This window comes from Sceloporus occidentalis, unplaced genomic scaffold (genome assembly GCF_023333645.1).
Source record: "Sceloporus occidentalis isolate IW3139 unplaced genomic scaffold, rSceOcc1.0.p SCAF_336, whole genome shotgun sequence".
Lineage (NCBI taxonomy): Eukaryota > Metazoa > Chordata > Lepidosauria > Squamata > Phrynosomatidae > Sceloporus > Sceloporus occidentalis.
In genome coordinates, this window is record NW_028317316.1 from 22208 (window position 1) to 41941 (window position 19734).

The 19734-nt window shown below is 38.7% G+C and overlaps 1 protein-coding gene across 1 annotated transcript in view; it reads right to left on the minus strand.

Annotated features, from left to right (window-relative positions):
* The window catches only part of LOC149274311 (clathrin heavy chain 1-like), a 49890-nt gene that overhangs the window by 14716 nt on the left and 15440 nt on the right, over positions 1-19734 (minus strand). The window contains exons 2-22 of the mRNA XM_089505639.1: positions 19211-19418; positions 14503-14771; positions 13943-14104; positions 13241-13354; positions 12876-13049; positions 12479-12676; positions 11955-12155; positions 10476-10628; positions 10028-10150; positions 9793-9930; positions 9403-9567; positions 8455-8635; positions 7098-7261; positions 5637-5762; positions 5168-5310; positions 4513-4747; positions 4139-4261; positions 3571-3716; positions 3221-3404; positions 2934-3126; positions 2629-2786 (exon numbers count right to left, since the gene is read on the minus strand). Of these exons, the coding sequence (XP_089361765.1) occupies positions 2629-2786; positions 2934-3126; positions 3221-3404; positions 3571-3716; positions 4139-4261; positions 4513-4747; positions 5168-5310; positions 5637-5762; positions 7098-7261; positions 8455-8635; positions 9403-9567; positions 9793-9930; positions 10028-10150; positions 10476-10628; positions 11955-12155; positions 12479-12676; positions 12876-13049; positions 13241-13354; positions 13943-14104; positions 14503-14771; positions 19211-19418 (3558 nt within the window). The remainder of the gene's footprint in view (positions 1-2628; positions 2787-2933; positions 3127-3220; positions 3405-3570; positions 3717-4138; positions 4262-4512; positions 4748-5167; positions 5311-5636; positions 5763-7097; positions 7262-8454; positions 8636-9402; positions 9568-9792; positions 9931-10027; positions 10151-10475; positions 10629-11954; positions 12156-12478; positions 12677-12875; positions 13050-13240; positions 13355-13942; positions 14105-14502; positions 14772-19210; positions 19419-19734) is intronic.

Consider the following 19734-nt stretch of genomic DNA (forward strand, 5'->3'; position numbering starts at 1 on the left):
TAAATAGATTCTACTATTTGTCCTGAGTTTAGAAATACCCAATGTTTTTATGTTTTTTTGCTTTTTTCTGCACGTTATGGAGCAATAAGTACAGGTACCGTTTTGCTATTTCAAAGCCATTTTTTCCAAATCTGGTAATTCTTCCCCCCATGTGCCATTTCGGGTATCTTTGAAGCCGGCCAATGCAATTTACCCCATCAAGTCATATATTTTTGAAAACTAGACAGCCCAGGGTATTCCAAATGCTGGTATTTTAACCCTTTCCAAGCACTTATTCTACCATCAGCCTTTGTCAAACTTTATGGTAGTAATTTTTTTGCATTTGTTTTTTCACACACATTTTACTTTAGGTATAAATAAACAGGTTCTGGTATATGTCACTATCAAAAAACACCCCAATATGTGTTTAGCAACATCTCCTGAGTACAGCGATACCTCATATGAATGATTTTGCCTGGCTGTTTGGGGGCAAAAGGGCCACATTTGGGGCATGCACATTTTTCAATGTTGCACTTTGGCATTTGGGGATCCACTGCCCATGCCCTATTTGGTACATCTTTGAGCCGGGCCATTTCAGTGTGCCCAATAAAGCTATATATTTTTGAAAACTAGACACCCCAGGGTATTTCAAATGCTAGTATTTTAACTCTTTCCATGCACCATATCTACCACCAGTCTTTGTCAAACTTTGTGATAGTCATTTTTTTCCATTTGTTTTGTCACACACATTTTACTTCAGGTATGAATTAAAAAGTTCTCGTATATGTCACTATCACAAAACACCCCAATATGTGTTCAGCAACATCTCCTGAGCGCAGTGATACCCCACATGAATGATTTTGCCTGGCTGTTCGGGGGCAAAAGAGCCACATTTGGGGCATGCACATTTTTCAATGTTGAACTTTGGCATTTGGGGATCCACTGCCCGTGCCCTATTTGGTACATCTTTGAGCCGGGCCATTTCAGTGTGCCCAACAAAACCATATATTTTTGAAAACTAGACACCCCAGGGTATTTTAAATGCTGGTATTTTAACTCTTTGCATGCACACATTTTACCACCAGCATTTTTTTAAAGTTTGCAGTAGTATTTTTGTGTGTGTATTTTTCCCACACACACCTACTTTATGTATGAATTTACAGCTCCTGGTATATGCCGCTGTCACACGACACCCCAATATGTGTTCAGCAACATCTCCTGAGTACAGTGATACCCCACATGCATGGGTTTGTCATTTTTGGGGGGAACTAAAAGGCCACATTTGGTACGTGTGCATTTTTCTAATTGGAAATTAGATGTGTGGCCATCCTTCCCCCCGTGTTAATTGGGACCTTGTTGAACCCGGCCAATTCAATTTACCCCATCAAATCATACATTTTTTAAAAGTAGACACCCCATGGGCATTTAATACGCCAGTATTTTAACTCTTTCCATGCGAGAATTGTTTTAAGCTAATATGCTAATTTTAGGACTTGCTCACAAAAATATATTTTTTATATATATTTTTTTTTTTTTGCCATTTTTTTAACATTTTTTTTCAACTTGAAGGTTCCCCTGATAGTGACATCAGTGGGAAATTATTTTTACATTTTACTGTTTTTTTACTAATTATTATTAATTTTATTTTATTTTTAATTTATTTTTTCTAATCACACTGTGATTAGAAAGCTGAGCTCCATTGACTTGCATGGTTGAATGCAGTACCTATATTCAACCTGCAAGTGGAGCCAGAGTTCTCTAGAGGGTCTGGAGACCGTCTAGCGAACTCTTTAGACTTTATTGTTTCTTTATTGAATTTTCCCGGACCGCCGCCATCTTGCAGATGGCGAAGATCACCGGCAGCTGCGGCTGTGACCGCTCTCCGGAGCGGTCACAGTCCATCCAAAGGTAAGTGTTTGGTGTCGCTGGATGCCTCCTGATCGAGGCATTCCAGCGACACCATTTAAACGCTTTTAAAACGGGCGTTTTGACGCCCCGGGGAGGTTGACGCCCCGGGGATGTTGACGCCCCGGGGAGGGGCCCCCGGGGAGGGGCCAGAGATGGCCCCTTTGTGCCGATAATGGCGTTGCTGAATGCCTCGAGGTCGAGGCATTACAGCAACGCCGTTTCGGTGCAGAAAGCGAAAATAGATCGCTTTCTGCACCCGTTTAATGACGTGCCGGTCCTGGCACGTCATTTGTCGTTATCGACATGAATTTCCGTGACGTGCCCGGACCGGCAATTGTCATCAAGGGGTTAAAGGTGGACGTGGAAGGTAGTGCAGTGGTCACAGCTTGACAGATCGTGGTTCAGAGCTTTTTAAGCTGTCCAATTGAGGAACGTACATTTACATGGTTTAAATATTTAGACAAGCTAGTGGATAAGTAGCACAACCCTGGAACTTGGTTGCTTAACTATGCTCATGCATTTATCCATTTTTTCTTTTAATTTGGTTGATTTATGTTGTTGTCTATAATAGCAGTAACAATGATAAATCTTAGGAATACAATAATGCTGAACTGCACTATAGTGTGCTCTAAATCTACATTGATGATGTCTCTGTTGTACACATTGTTGGAGTAGAATGCAATAATAATAAAAAAAATACATCAATGTTAAACACCATATATACCATGGCCCACTACCTACTTGTTGAATGTGAGCATTGTTTGGTCCGTTTATGAACTCCTCAAGTTCTGTGAGACGGTTGGTTTTGGCAAGAGCGAAGATAAGCTCTGTTTCTACATATGATTCTCGTGCCTTCTTTCTTGCCATCTGCAGGTACTTAACCAACTCTTCCCAGTTCCCTGAAGAAAAAAAACCCAACCGAAACAGAAAATGAGCCAAGACTACATGCAGCATATTCAATAATGCAAACACAAGATTTGTAACCGACAGCGTACTCATCCAAGGCTGATAAAAGAAAGCTATCACCTACAGTGACCGAGCCTTACCACTGGCATTGGCGGCCTGTACAACTTCCATGTAAGAAGATGGATCATCTGCTTTAATGTAAGAATCAATGGCTTCCTTCACCATGCCCTTCTGCAACTGGGCTTTAGCGAGTTGACTCCAAACAGCTGGTTCATTGCAGCGCTCAGCGAACTCATAGGCACGATCCAAATTCCCGATATGCTCAATCAAAACCTTGAAATTATAAATATATATATATATTTTTTAATTTATCACGATAAAGCCAATTATATATTGTTTTAACTAAGCACTCTTATGTGTCAATTACCTGGACAGCTGAGGTGTTGACATCAAATTTCCTAAATATGGCAAATGCCTCCTCGTAGAGCTCGTTACTGATGGCGATGTTTGCAATATCCGGGGCATCATAGTTATCCAGGCGGTTGATGTACTCCATGACTCTGGTGCGGTCAGCTTTAATTGCAGTCAAGATAAGGAGATTCTGCAGATTTCTGTTGAGGGCAAAGTTATTATTATACAATAAAGTGTATACATAGAAAAGGAGACTAGGCAACTGTATCTTAATATTGTTGGGCTATGATACTGCAGGCTCAGTAATGGCAAAAGCAATGGTGCAATGCTTATTAAAGTTTCCATATGTCCCCATTGTTTTTTTACCTGTGCTCACTGAAGACAGAATTGTCCAAAACAATCTTCTCTAGAAGCTCAATGAGCTCATTGGGAAGGTCTGCCGTCATAAATGCTTTTACTGTTACAGACACTTCTTCTGGGTCCTGGGTTTCAGACAATGCCGTTTGTACAACCTGCACAAAAAGAGTATATCATTAGACCTGGCCTTATCCGTAACTCACTGCTCCAAAAGCTCCAGGGACATTAAAAACGAAAAATTCAAAAGGAGAATTATGGTTGAGGAAACGGTTAAAAATGCTGAAAAAAACCTCAAGTTTTGAGCACAACACCAAGTAAAGAAGCGGTTAATTCACACTAATTAAAATCTTAATATTTCAAGCCACACCGATTCAATTAATAAGTTATTTTACGCTTTTGTGCTAATGACCAACTACACATTTGTGGGAATAAGACCAGATTGGCAGCCATGGACAAGTATTCAAACAATCAAAAGTTACCATGTGCTTGCAATTCCCTGCACAATTGCTTAGTTTTTTGGTTTATTTTTTCACATTGCGACATTTTAGAATACATAAAAAGACACCTCAAGCATTACCTGATCTATCAGAGGCCTCCTGTATGGATTGCTTTCCAACAAGACACTAGCCCACAATTCAGGATCCTTGCGACGTACGAGGTATCGTGACAAGCTTTTGAAGAGAGAATTTTCATTGCAAACCTATTAAAAAAGGATAATGAAAACAAACACTATTAATCTCCCAAAAAGGTATTGATATTAAATGTATAAGCTATAATAGAGTAATAATTGATAATTACAAATAATAATCATTTGTTCTCATTGCATTTATGAACACCTAATTATAAGATGCAACAAACCAACACAATGGTACTGTTTATCTGGGAAAACAAGATAAGAGATAATGGGGCATTGATTAATACATGACAAAGGCTATTATATTAAATACATACATTTATTAGTTCCAGATCACATTGGCCACGTTCATAAGCCACACATGCCAGATGTGGGTCTCTCTTCTCACAATATTTTCCAACCACCCTGCTGTCATAGTATGGGTTCTCGCGAAGAAATCGCTCGGGATTATTGTTGCTGTCGATGTAGATTTTAGCTAATGCGTTATGAGTGGCAGGCTCCTCACATCCCTCATGGATTCGAGATTCCAGCCATGGCAGCAGCAGTTTCAACCTGGTAGGGATGAATGGGTACAAAATGAGCACCCACATTAAGATGAAAATTTGTATTTTAACTGTAAGCCATTGATCATCTGGGCACCATGAGACCAGACGACAATCAGGAACATATATAGTCATGGAAAATTAAAACTCACGAGACTTCTACCAGATAACCAACCTGCCTCCTTGTACTGAAAGTAATTCTTTTCTACATTGAAATGCCTTCCAGATTGCTTACATGCATGCGTTAATGCAAACATGTATGAACCAAGACACCCAGGCTAAGGGGTACTAAACCATTAAAAGATATGTAAGCAGTCCACTAGTTTGGCTCCCAGTTCAACCACACTAACTGCATTGTAAAGTAAGGCTAAGAATGTATAAAAAAAAAACCAAAAAAACACTGAATAAAACCTATTTATAACATAAATACCTGTTTCTTTTCTCGACTTCAGCAACAAGCTCATCAGTGGAGAATTGACCTCTAACAACAAGGATAAGGTTTTTGATAACATCTTCAGAGCAGTCCACATCGAGTAAGCCTCCAATAACAACTGGCAAACGACTCGGATTCACCTATTACAAAAATAAGTTGGAAAAATGACCGCTGAGCATATTGAACACTGCTATTTTATAGCTCTTATTAAAGAAAATGGTCATCCATTTGGTAAATAATACCCCAGTTAATTTGAGATCAATGAATTATTAACCCCTATAAGGTGTATTGTATTATTATAGACAAATATAATTTAGAACATATGGAAAACCAATTACTAACTTACACTATTAATACACATCAGGGACCACATTTTCTTCACGCGGACTGTGCTTTTTGAGGTTATAATCTTTCCAGCTAAAGTAAGTGCATTAGTAATTGATTCAAGGTATTAAGTGACACCCACCTTTTGTACATAAATCTCAATGTACTTCTGTAAGTTGTTTCTGTACAGATACAGCACAAGATCATGGACAAAGTCAAAACGGTCACAAACAATTATCAAAGGCAGTTGGTCTGTTAGCTTAGCTTCCTGTAAAAAGCATGGAGAAAATTTGGTGAGCATCAACGCAACAGGCAAACCCAAAAGCAGCTTCTATAACTAACAAATTAGACACAAAAATAGAAAAAAAAATATACAAACATCATGCACCTGGTTCGTTTGCAAAACAGGCCAAGCTGCCCAAGGGAGGGCACAATGGCGGCACCTTATTCAAATGCCAAAAGTCTTCTGCCCGAAATCACTTACGGGACACTGCACGAAAGTTAATATTTTGTCAACATTTAGCACACTAAGAAAAAACAATGGATAACTAAATACTGCACTTTATGGGGAATTCTTTCGAAAAACAACAACTGCCATCAGGAAATTGTTTATATGTATATAGAACACACTTGTGTATGTGTTACTTGCTTGTAAAGAATGTGATTATTTTGCCTCTAGACTTTTATTGTAATGTAGTGTATGTAAGGGAGGTATGTAAAACATCTGGCCCATCACTAGGCAATGTAAGCAGTAAATTGACCACCTCTGTCTGTCTATATAATATATATATATATATATATATATCTCAGAAATGAAATAAGTGGTCAGCTCATCTGCAACATCCTTTTATAGCTAGTGTAACTTTATTATGGCCATTGTATCTGTGTTAATCAAGGCAAATAAATATAAAAAAGTGGCAAGTGATTATATATATTTGGGGGCCTAATACGAGTTTGGTCACTGTAGGCAGTTCATAGTTTATAGCGGCTAAATCTTAAATTTTCCTAGCTGGTGAAAACGTATACATTATAAATGCCTGGCTCATATAACCATTGTCATATGTCATTTTATATTGACCTCTTTTTATTTATCTCTTTGGTGTGCCTCTTTATGGCTTCCAAAAAAACATCAAGCTGACTTCCGGATTTGCCGATCTGGCTCCAAATCGCTAAATAATTGCAATCCTATGACTTCCTTTCAGATAAAATAAAAAAATAAAAATCTGGAGGCACTTATACAATTGTTTATATCTCGGCTGACCTGATTCTGTTAATTGTGGGAACAACTTAGCAGCTTTGGAAATGTATACAGCGCAACTCTAAAATAAAAGCAAAGTACAACAAGACAGAAAAGGACCAAATATTAACTATGTTCTAGATCGGTGGCTTTATCCCTAATGCCCATGGATCCAGAATAGTTCAGGTTTCCAAGATCTCCGCATGTCAGCACAAGCAGGTTAATCAGTCACTCAAATCTCCTTAACCCAGAGGCACAACGCTAAGTTTAAAAGGAAATCCCGAAACCTTGAACTGTGTTACCAATGAGAACAGGAGCTAGAAATCTGTTCTCTCCATGCATGTCAGACCAGATACATGTCATTACCTTCAGGAAATTCTTCACCCTCTCTGGGTCGTAACAGTTGCTTTCTCTGCAAATTCTCTCCACCTCCTTGATTTGCCCAGTTTTGCAAGCGGCCTGGATGTATTTGAAATGGACATCAGGATCCTGGCTAAAGTTGACGATTGATCCAAGAAAGTAGAATAGCCCTGAAAATATAATCACATCGTTTCTCAGATGAAAGGATTTCATTTATTACCACCAAAGGTAATAGTAAAGTGAACTACGCAAGCAGAACTCCTTCCATGCACAAATACATAAATGGCCTCTGTTACTACTAAATGTTAGAATCGTGCATTCGGATTTGTACGAATTACAAATTTACCGAATGTTGGTAATTTCTGCAATTCGTACAGAGCCCCGAAAAGATGGCGATATGGTGATGTCCCTCCCTGATGCTCCAACCGGGGAAGAGGACGCCGAAAGCGTCAACGTATTTGCCCTCAGTTCAGAGGGCAAATGACGATGTCTTTGGTGATGTCCTCTCCCCCGTTTGGAGGATCGGGGAGATGACGACACCACAAGAGCCGCCATATTGCCTCAGTTCATATGAGGGTAAAATGACAGTGCTTGCATCGACGTCCTCACGCGTCAATTGGAGGATCAGAGAGATGACGTCACCGCAAGCGAAACCATAATTAGCCTCAGCCTGCGCATTTGGTGACGTCCTCTTCCTACTAGAAGATCTGAGAGGGCGTCACAACAGTGTCACCATTTTAGCAGATTTGCCGCCCGGGCTATGTCGGCAGAGATAAGGACGAAGAAAGAAGATTAAGGATTGAAGATTGATCATAAAGTAGAGGAGAGAGAGAAGACAAGGGAAAAGATGAAGAAGATGTGGAAGTGATTGTCAGAGAAGGTAGGGAAACGGATAGAGAGCGTGGGAGAGAGTGGCAGCAAATGCGCAAAAACAAATGGGCCAAAAACTTCACCTGAATCCCTTTTGGCCCATTTACACGTCTACTAAATGCAATTTTACCTACGCTACCACTAATCAAATACTCGCATTTACACAGTTGCCAGGCAAGAAAAAAAGAAAAGCATACTTATGTGTCAGAGAAAGGTTGGCTAAATTACAAGTGGGGTACCAACATCATTTTTCACTTTTATAAAATAAAGTTAACAAAAAATAAAATTAAAATCTATTTTTGGTTATGCAGGTTATGTTTTTTTACACCTAAAAAGTACAGATGATCTAAACAGAGCTGCTAATGAAATCTGGTGGTAAAAAAATATCAAGTAGAATACTGATTTTCACCAAAACCCGTTATTTCTCTGAGCAATATTTAAAAGAAAAACATATTTAGTTTCCTTTCCATCTCTAGTCAAGTGGTTAACTTACCTTCAAAGCTTTTGAAAGATTCAAAAAGTTCAATGAGGGACTGAGTGGAGAGCTGCTCGTGGTACTTGGAAGCAACCTGTACACATATCTGAAGGTTCTGCCTGATGTTTGCAGAAAGCATTGCTCGTAAGCATTCAAGAGAGTCCTCAACGGATAGCGAGCCAAAATAATTCACAAGCCACTGCAATACAAGACACACATTGGGTTAATCATGAGTTCATGACTATGGTGTCAGCTCCCAAATAAATATATGAAACAGAAATTTTTTTTTTTAAATGTCTTTAGTTACGGGCGGAAATAAGCAGTCAGAAGGAATTATCTAGCCTTTAAGTTTTTCTATACTATGAAACATTAACTATGAAGGAACACTGGTGACACACCATTAAGATACTTTAAGATTAAGCATGTAAGTATGTGCTAGGCATTTCAACCCAACCACAATTACATTTTCTATAATATTACTTGAAAGAACAAATGATTCATACAGACGCACGTCTGCGTAGGTGATATACTTAAATGTAGTACTGATCATCACACAGGCCTCCAATGTACACATGTGAGGAGATGAAAAAAAGATATATACATATATACATAGAAAAAAAAAACAGCTTCCGAACATACTAAACAACTGAGAAGTGGCTAGGTTTGCATTGAAAATGGCAATGCCAGGTAAACTGCTGTGCAAAATTGAACTTCTACCAATCACAGGTTATTCCCTGTTGGGATGATTTATAGGGAAAAAAAGCAAACAAAAAAAACCCCGACTTGTGTAAATGGTCCGAAGAGAAAAAAAAGAAATTTATTGAACTCGGCAGATAATCTACTTAAATCTCCTACTACAACTCAAATCACATTTTGCCTTTAAAGCTGACCAATCCACATTTTAATAACACCATCCTGCTGCGCCAACCCACACTAACCCCAGAATAACCCGTGATTTAGTCTCACCTCTGGATTGAGAAGATGAGTGTGGACTACTGCCCGCTTGATATCATATAAATCAGTGAAGTGCTCCAGAGCTCTCTGAAGGAGGCCTGCTTTCTCGCAGAGCTGGGCGATGTGAGCGCGGTCATAATGAGTAAACATTTGGTTGCCCAAAATAGCATCTGCAACCTACACAAAAAAAAACAAAAAAAAAACAAACATTTGATCAAGTGTAAAACATGCAAATATCCAGAGAACATCAACTAAATAATATAAAAAAAAAAAAAAAAACCAACCACCAATAATGTGAGGTGTAGACATGTTAATATATTTCCTTGATTGAATGATTAGAGACTGATGAAATCATTTAACATTGCATGGTAGGAGAGTTGTACAGTCCATAGAGAATCCTACCTGAGGCGCATGCATTAGGTTCATCTCAAGCAGACGAGTCTGCAGTGGGCCCTCTGTTGGACGATTGTTTTTCAAAGCATCCAGCAAGAAAGCAGTACACTGCTGGATAAGATTGTATTCCATAAACACATCCACAATCTGAAGAGAAAATAAAGAATATTTAGGAATTTTTATTTTTTATTTATTTTTTTAAATCTGTACAATTCCTCTACGGTCATTTAGTACTATGGCTTACTTGGGTGATATCAGCAAGCGGCTCTTCATCCTGGACCAACATTTGAGCAAACTGCTGTCCTTGGTCAGGGTTAATTCTCATGACATTTCTCAGAAGGAAAATCCAGTCTGGAGTATAACCAACCTGCAGATAAAACAAAGCAAATTACGTAACAAATTTAACTTTGGAGACTATGCACTTTCTAGCATAATAAATCTAGTATAATATTATTTGTACATTTCAGGAGAACATTGATAATTAAACAGTCAATTAAGTAATTAGCTATTGTGGTCCATTCAGAGAAGTGTTTCCTAGAGACAGAATATGTTGGTGTTTTACTTACAAACAAATGCATTTTTCAACCACATTTTTTGATTTCTAATAGAAATAAGGAAAATAAAGGCTCACAAGCACAAAAACTGTTCCCCTTAGCATATCACGGAATTTAAAGTGACGTGGGCAAATTTACCTTTTTAGCATACAGAACAATCTTCTGAACCTGTCCAGTCTCTGCAAAGCACTGAATAACCTTGTTTGGAACATTAGCCCTCAAATAGACACTCAGGGCTAAGGTAGGGTCCACAGATTTCACAAGATCTCCCAGTTCTTCTGAACACTCCAGCTATTTGTACACAACACATTTGTTAGCATATAATTAGTTAAATACCAATGATTAATACATCATTAAAATACTAAGATATGGGTAAGCCCTGTGCATTTTCACTCTGCAACAACATTTCTAAAACAAAGACAAACATATCCAAAAATCTGTATTGGGCAGTTTGTCAACCAACCTCTATGTTAGCACAAAAAAACGTCTGATTTCAAAATGCGGAATCGACTGAATTAAAAGTGAACTTGTTTGAAAAGTTGGATGTTTGTGACATCTGCATAAATGAGTGCACATTTCTACAAAGCATGCTACCGAGTCTCCAGAATGCTTTCAGTGAATCTGGGTTGATGTGTTGGATGGCAGGACGCCATCTGTACCAGGCCCAACCAAGTGGGGGGCTCCAGCTGCCCTGCTCTCACATGAGAGAGCGGGGAGGCCCCCCCAAACTTGGCCACATGGAAGCACCCAATGCTTGGGGGGTCAGAAGCACTAGCAGCAGCCTTCCCCTCCTGAGCCAAGGGTAAGTGTGTGTCTGTAAATATTGTGCAGTATGTTAGTCTGTGTGTGTGAAAGTAAGGATGTGCAAGTATGTTACTGTGTGTATATTAGTATGATACTGTGTGTAGGTACGCTAGCGTGTAAGTATGTGTGTGTGTTAGTGTGTCTAATTATGTTACTGTGTGTGTACAAGGAGCTTGGGGGTCCCAACATTGTCTCGCAGGGGTTAGCATTAATGTACATGAGCGCATGGTGTTAGCATGTGTGCGCGCCACTGTTATGTTTGTGAGTATATGACGTTAGCCTGTGTGTCTAACTGTATGGTGTATGCATGAGTATGTGTGTTTATATTTGGTGTTAGCATGTGTGTCAGCATATGTTGCTGGAGCGTCAGGGGTGAGCCTGGGGCTAGTGGCATATGGGAGAGGGAGCAGAAGAAAGAATGTATGTAAGTGTACAGTACCAGAGTGTGTGTGTGTGTGTTAAATTGAGTTTCCGTGTTAGCAAGTGTGTGTGTTGTAGGGGGGCCTTGAAGAAATACTGCACCCAGGTGCCACTCACCCCAGGTTTGCCTCTGTTCTCATAAGGTGTACTTATGGGAGGATCTTAAGGCGGATTGTTCCAATGAGGGGACAGTGTGATGGCATGGCGGCCCAGGCGTTAAGCATGTATTGGGCCCCAAGATTTCTGATGGTGGCTCTGGCTTGATGGCTACATTATGCTAGTTTACATCCATGTCCTACAAGAACTAAAGTTAAGTCACTTTATCTGCGACAGTTAGTAATGATATGCAGCAGCTGAATTAGTTCCCTAATTGAGACTTGTTTAACGACTAACCTTATCCTCTTTAAGCCATTTCTCCAGAAGCTGCTTGCGCCCTTGCTGAAGTACAGGCCTGCAGAGCTCCAATGATTCATACTTATTAAGCTGACCTTGATCCAAGAGAATGCCAAAATATTGGAGCAGAGGAGATGTTTGACCAGGCTGAGCAGGAACACTTTGGAAACGCCGTATAGTGTCAGGCGTACGTAGGATTCCCTTAAGAAGAAAAACAAAAAAGCATTAATTTATAAATATCGTCCTTTTTACCAACACCTTAAAACACGCAAACCATAGATGAAAACTAAGAATCCATATAAATGTATCTAATTTAACAAAGCACCACTTGTTTAGGTTTTTTCTCACGCATTTATTTTGATGGCAAAACTACAAAAACCAAATGTTTGTTTTACACCTTAATAATATGGAACGACTGGCAGCGTTTCTTCCACCAAAATGAATATAGTAAAGAATTGCCTTTATGCTCTAAACATGGGATGTTGCTTTATACAAATAAGATGGTATAATAAAAAAATCCATACCTTTGGTGCATTTGCAGCCACTTTTGCAGCCTCTGAATAATTTCCCTGTGCAAAGAGAGTATTGAATTTGCGAGCAAAAAGTTCTTCCGCTCCAGCGAGGTTGTTTCGAACAGCCATTCGCAAAGCCAAGTCAGGGTTCTGTAGGACATTGGTGATGTATGGTATGATGTTCTCCTCTTCGACACATACTGAAAGAACCTGAAAGTAACAGTACAGAAATTCATTCATACATAATCGAATGACTACAATTCATCATGTACAAGGTATGCAAAAGAAAAAGGCAGATTTTAGAAAATATAGAACCAGAAATGTCATGCAAAGGTACAACCAAACAAGCCTGTATATAAAAGCCTGGACTAGGTACCAGAGTAGATGCCAGTTGGTAGATTGCGCTTACCTGACCCTTTCTGTTTACACCAATAATTCCGGCAGTGGCCTCATGGGGGGCAGTAACAAATATGGTTTCTCCGCTGATCCTGTTCATGTAGATACAGGTGCCAGTTTCCAGATCGTAAAGATGAATGTACCCATACTTTGTTATCAGAAAAACCACATCATGCTTACTGCTTATCTGTAAGAGAGTTTTATTTTAAGAAACATCATACAATACAATATATGGCACAAAAACCATTTTACAATACTGGATGTTATATATCTCATAACAGTTATACATACATACATATATATACACACACACATACACACACATACATAGACACACACACGTCCTTTCAGAAAATAAATATTTTATTCTGGTCATACCTGCATGGCAACTGGAAAATCATTTTGGGCTTCTGGAGGAAAGAAGACATCTACAGCTTTCTTTGGGAATGGTTGGTTTCCCGTAGGTGGTGTCCCAACTTCAATGATGTGCAACTATGGAACATAACAAATACGTTTAAAAAGGCATAACACATGTTAGATTATATGAAACACATCAGCTACCCTGAGGTGAAAGAATGTATATAGGGATCTGACCAGAAAATCCTGGTTAATACAATAACAACCACTAAAACGTGCAGCACTGATAGAAACGCTCACACATACTATGCTACTCGTTTGTACTGAAGCTAGAACATAAACGAGTGCCACCACTTTGAGAATAAAACAATGTTCACTGTGACCATGTCACAGTGAACATCTCTGGTTACGTTAATATATCCAAGAAGCACCTGAGCCATTTTCTTAAATGATCTGTAGGACAATCTATTTTATATTAAAATAATAAAGGGCACAAAGCTGGAAAAGGCAAACATACAAACACTAAGACATTTTTAAATGAAACCTGAATTCTACTTGACTTCTTGAAGTCTTCAAATCAAGGTGACTGCCCAAAAGAGGCACATATTCGAAACTATTTCCACCTACGTTTAGGTGAAGTGGGGACAATGAGAATCCTGTCCTAGTCTGGACTGACCTGTGATCCTGGAGGCATGACAGGCTGCCATAATACAAAAGTCTCACCTTGCCACCGGCTTGACCCCTTACAGCAAAGCAAAACAATGTTGACTCTTCAGCATTGCCTTCCATTTTGAACTGAGCAAAGCTGGCTGCATGTCCCTCAATAGGCTGTGAAACTTTTCTGTCCACAGAGTAAAGCTGCATGGCTCCAACAACACGATTTTGCTGAATAATGAAACACAGAGGGTACATATAAGAAACCACTTATTAGAACAACAAAAGCTAGCATTAAAATCACACGTGGATACATTAATACTTGAATATTGTTTGGGGGTATTTTCAAGGTAGCACTCCAACAAAGTGAAGAAGTAGTACTGGAGTAAGAAATGTAATAAGTGTTCTACTAGGAGCAAGTTTTGGTAACACGAGTCAATGAATGAGGCATAGTATTTTATCGTTTGCAAAGTGGCAAAGCAAGCTTGCTTATACACATACAAATCTAGATCTAACGTAAAAGAAAAGTCTTCATGTAGAATTAGAGCTTAATTTTAGCCTTTTTAGGTATATATATATATATGTGTATTCTTGATGTATAAACAAGCAACCTTCATATGTATAAGTACCTGGGCAGATATTCCTGTCAGGAGCAGCCACTTTTGCTTCGCATCTGTTCGGTAATTAATAATCTGGCACCCAGCGAGGCTGGAATGACGGTCGAACACCTTAACTGGCTGAGATTCGCCCTCCATGCTCCAATGATAGACTGCATTGTCGGTAACCAGGGCAACAGTGTTCAAAGAGATCCATTTCCAAAAGGTGACATCATCTGTCATGGTGTGAGCCTTCATTTTACTTTTCATTTCAATGTTAAATATCTGAAGGGTTTTCCCAGCTGTAATAAATACAATTCACAAATAAAAATCAGCACATCACGGGCAACAAAACCCCTTAAAACGAACAGGGCTTTAAAAAAAACACTGATATGGCATTTATGGAACTACACCAAAATGTCAACACTTTCAACGTGCATTAAAATGCAACCTTTTATGAATGCTTACAAAAAAGGGGGGGGGGGGTATTTTAATACAGAAAATGTAGGGGAAAATGCTCACCAATATGAAGGCAAAGAAGGGGAATCACAGACTTTTTTTTTTCCTTGTGACCCCCCCAAATTAAATTGCTCTGCTAATTTAAGCTGCGGAGGTCAAGTAAGCCATATGCACACTTCAGAATGAAGGTAGGTGTCGAAGAAGTCCCTATCCATGTGCTATAAACATTGTATGTATGTGCAATTTAAATCTTTATGGGACAAAATAGTTTTTTTGTTGTTGTTCAAATGGAGTCCACCAAACAGATCCTGAAATACTTTGTACTTCGTATTATAAAACTACAAAAATAAAACCACACAAAACACCGATTTCATATTTTGTTGACGCGCGCACTAAACGTATTTTACACTCAATTTATAAATGTAATTTTTTTTATCCCACCCATGAAACTGAGGATTGAGCAGATATAATATTCGAAACCTACACCCCTATATATATATTTTACACATCTTCATAACTACTATGTTGAAGATTCACAACCTAAGCGTGCAACTCATTTTATAGCATTTGCTATCTGGCTACATTCAGATAGAATTCCTTGCTCGTGTTTAAATATTTTATCTTATTCAGTCTCAGTGCACTACCTAGTCTACTCTGAGCAGAACGGACATGAGGGAAATCATGTGTTAGTAGGTTTTTACTTTCATTCTATATTATCTATCAAATTAAATATTTGCTAATGAGGTAAATATGGCATATCTAGCGTACCTACTACCTACACATCTGGTACTTACAGGGTGATGGGGCATTCTCCACACTGACCGCTTCAAAGAAAGTAAAAACATTGCAGTCATTTAAATTAAGATTTGTTTTTAGCTCCGAAATGTTGCCTTGTTTTCATCATAGTGTATTTATAAGAAGGATGCTTGCACAGGCAGAGTTGCAAATAATTTGTAAAAATGACATCTCTACGGCTTCTTAACCTTCCCCAGCCAAAAGGATACCACGCTGGAAGAGTTCAGCCCCAATAGAAAGATTGATTAAGGGGACAACAACACTAACCTATGTCCTCCTGGTTATTTGTGACTCCCCCTGGTAGGGACAGAACAGAAGTTAACTTGTATTTAAATAGTCCCCAGCTACTAAGAAATCAATAGTAAGTGTTATTAAGGACTATACTTTTAGTTTCTAATTGCTAGAATCTGTTAAGCATATGTGCAAAAAAAAATAAAAAAAAAAATATGTCCCTTCTGGTTCGTATGAACGGCAAGTTTTGTGAAACTTGCATATTTCGTCAATTCATACAAATGTCCAAAAACTAGCCAAAACTCCCCACATAACGAACGAAAACGAAGTAAAAAGCTCAAGATTTTCATTTGAATTTCATGGGCTCATTCACTGCCACGCTCTCATTTACATTCTCACACACTGAAAACGTCTCCCTACCTTCTCCACCAACCTCTTCCGCTTCCATGTCTCATAGCTCCTCGCTCTCTTTCTTTCTTTGATCGTAAATGATCTCCCGGTGAACTTCCGCAAAAATGGCAGGGCTTCCGGTGTAATCCTTTCCCCTGATTGGAGGATTGGGGCAGAGGGTGTGTCCGGAAGCTCCGCCATTTTGTCCAAAGATAACCTCCGTTGAACTTCCGCAAAAATGTCAAAGCTTCCGGCGACATCCTCTTTCCGTTTGCAGGGTGCCACCGGTAGCGCTGCCATTTTTGCAGAAGATCACCGGGACGTCATGTCTGTGAAGATGCAAAGGAAGAAGAAGAGTAGAAAATCCTAGAGAAGAAGGGAAGCGGCAAGACAGTGGTCGTCAAAAGGAGGTAGGGAGACATTCAGAGGGTGTGAGAGAGTGAGAATGAACGCTGGTGTCAGAAAAAAAAAATTGTGTATCCTAAATATAAGAAGCCCCCAATTTTCCTCTGAAACGAATGGGCTGGAAACGGAATTCACTGTCCAAAAAACGTTTGGTTTGTTTTTGGCCCATGTGTACGTATATTATAGATATATATATACACACACACACACAAACTGTAGTGCAAGCAGCATAAACATAATTTGAAAGAGGTTTGCTAAGGCTGTATGATGAGTAAACCTTATGCTTGCTTCAGCTATTCATTTGTATTCATTCTAAAAGACTCACAAAACCTTAACAGACACAGCCTGGTTAGAGTATCAAGATGTCAGAAAGAAAACCCATAAAAGGAACTTTAACACTAAGGATTTTTGTAGTGATAAAGGTATAACAAATATACACACACACATATATATATATATATACACATACATACACACACATATATTATATATATATATATATATATATATATATATATATAGGGTATGCTTACAAGCAGGGCTCTCTTTGCAAATCTAACTTTATCATACCCCTTGAACATATATATTGTAAGTCAAGTGTATATTGTTGGTGCTAAATAAAAAAATTATACAACTATATCCCAAAAACTTAGTTAAAATGGCTCTTACACACACACCTAAGATAAAAAAAATAGTAAAAATTAAATGTTGCTCCTATTAGATCTAGTATTACCATCCATATCATAATCATGATCACATTAAGTGGAAGAAGGTGGATGCTACCAAAGTTATCTTTTTACTATTTCGTCTGCAAAAAAAGAACCCTAATGCCTGCAAAGTGTATTACATTACGTTATCAAATTCTATACTTCCGGCTGGACGCTAACTAAAAGGAACAGGATCTAATGCCAGTGCTAATATTAGATAGCTACATGTGGTATATTCCTTTGCCTTGGTTCTAATGAATGGTGTATAAATAATGCGCATACCTATGGTCATATCTCAAGGCAATACACAAAGCACGTAAGGGAAATATGTGAAGCACACTAAAAAGGAAATATTAGGAATCAGAAATCATACAAGCCACAATCCTGTTTATAAGAAGTCCAAGTGCTTAGAAATATATGCCAGTAAATCAGGCAGCCAGTGATTTTTCTGGCACACTAAAGCGTGTCCTGGCGATGCACGTGGGTCAAGATATCCCATCTAATAACTGCGGTAGAATGGTGTGCTTACACAGGAAACTAACTTGGGGAGCAGAAAAGAACACAGAGAAGTACTTCTGTTTAAAGGCATCCCCTATATTGCATTATTACACAGCTTTTTCCGTAAAAATATATATAAAGTGCCGGTATATAAACACTTAGAGCTTTTTATAAAACAGAACAATGACTCGTATAATCTAAGCTGAAATAACTCACCATCTGCATACACACAAGAAGCATTAAAAATGTGATAAACAAAAGAGGAATGAAACATTAAATACAACACATTTCAATGTCAGATCTACATTTGAAGATAAAACTGAAAAATAAAAAAAATAAAAATCAATGTTTTCAGACTTATTAGTGTAAACACAAAAAGCAGGGTCCTGCAAAGATTCGTTTTTTTCGAATCGCACCGCTACGGGTGAAAAGTTCTCTCACGGGCCACTGCCTCGCTCGGGTCCAGTACGCAGACTGTCTGAGCGTTGGGATCAGCGGCATTTCCCAGCGCTCAGACACAGGCAGTAAGCAAGGACTGCAAGACCAAGAGGGAGCCGTCTCTGGCTGCTGGATGCGCCTTTCGTGAAATAACTACAGAATAATAAAGAATCCCTATTCATTAATGGCCGTGTATATATATATATATATATATATATATATATATATATATATATATATATATATAAAAAAAACCTATATCCCGATAAGGATAACAATAAGAACAATTTAGTGTACTCTCTAGAGCCCATATTACTTAGCATATCGAATATAAAAAACTAAATCACGAGCATCCAGATGATTCACTTTACTCAACAAAAAGACTTACTGCATTTTATTACTGCTCTGTCCGATAGAATTTCAAATCCTGAGTCCTATCGTTCAATTCATTAGACAATAGAGGATTTGTCAACTTGGAGTGTTAGTAACATAATAGCGACAAACAGTAATAGTGTATAGGTATGGCTAAAGGAAATGCCGGGATTTTATTGGTCCATGAACACAAATTATCAGAAAAAAAAAAAGTAGAAGTGCATAATATACAACAGTAATATACAACAATAGTTAGAACATTACCTGAATGTGACATAAATGGTAAATGTTGTTATGAAGTCATACATACCCCATCTGTACTATCAAGAGTTAAAACACAGGCCAAAGAAAACCGGCATTTGAGTTACTTTATCAAAAACTCAATGGTCTTCAATAGCAGAAGTTACAAATTAAAATCGACTAAAAACGGTTAAAGAATTCCTTACCTTTAAGAGCAATGACCTTGCTGGCTGGATTCATGATAGCATTATCTGCGGAAATGGGTCTTCGAATAGGGTTGCTGGGGTCATTCATATCAATGATTACCACCTGGGCCTGTTCTCCTACTTTCTCCCTGATGCAGATGAATTTGTCAGACTCCATGGTGAGGGTGCTGAAGCCGATGTTGGCTGGGTTAATTCCCAAATTCTGGAGCTGTGAATGGTTCAAAAAAGAAAAGAAAACGCTTACAATAGCATAACATGCATCCAACCTCATTTTAAATTACGGTACAGCCAATGAGCTCCATGAAATGGTTGCTCTTAGATGGGAGTGTGGGAGAACTCTAGAACAGGGGCGTTCAACATGTGGCCCACCAGACATTGAGGTGCAGCACGCATGAGAGGTCAGTAGCCGTAACTACTGCTGCTGCAACCATTGGGGGATCCTGGGGCAACCCCCGAGATAGTCTGATGCATGCTCCAGGAGTAGGGATAAAAAGGTATGTCCCGACACCAAACTTGCCTCTATC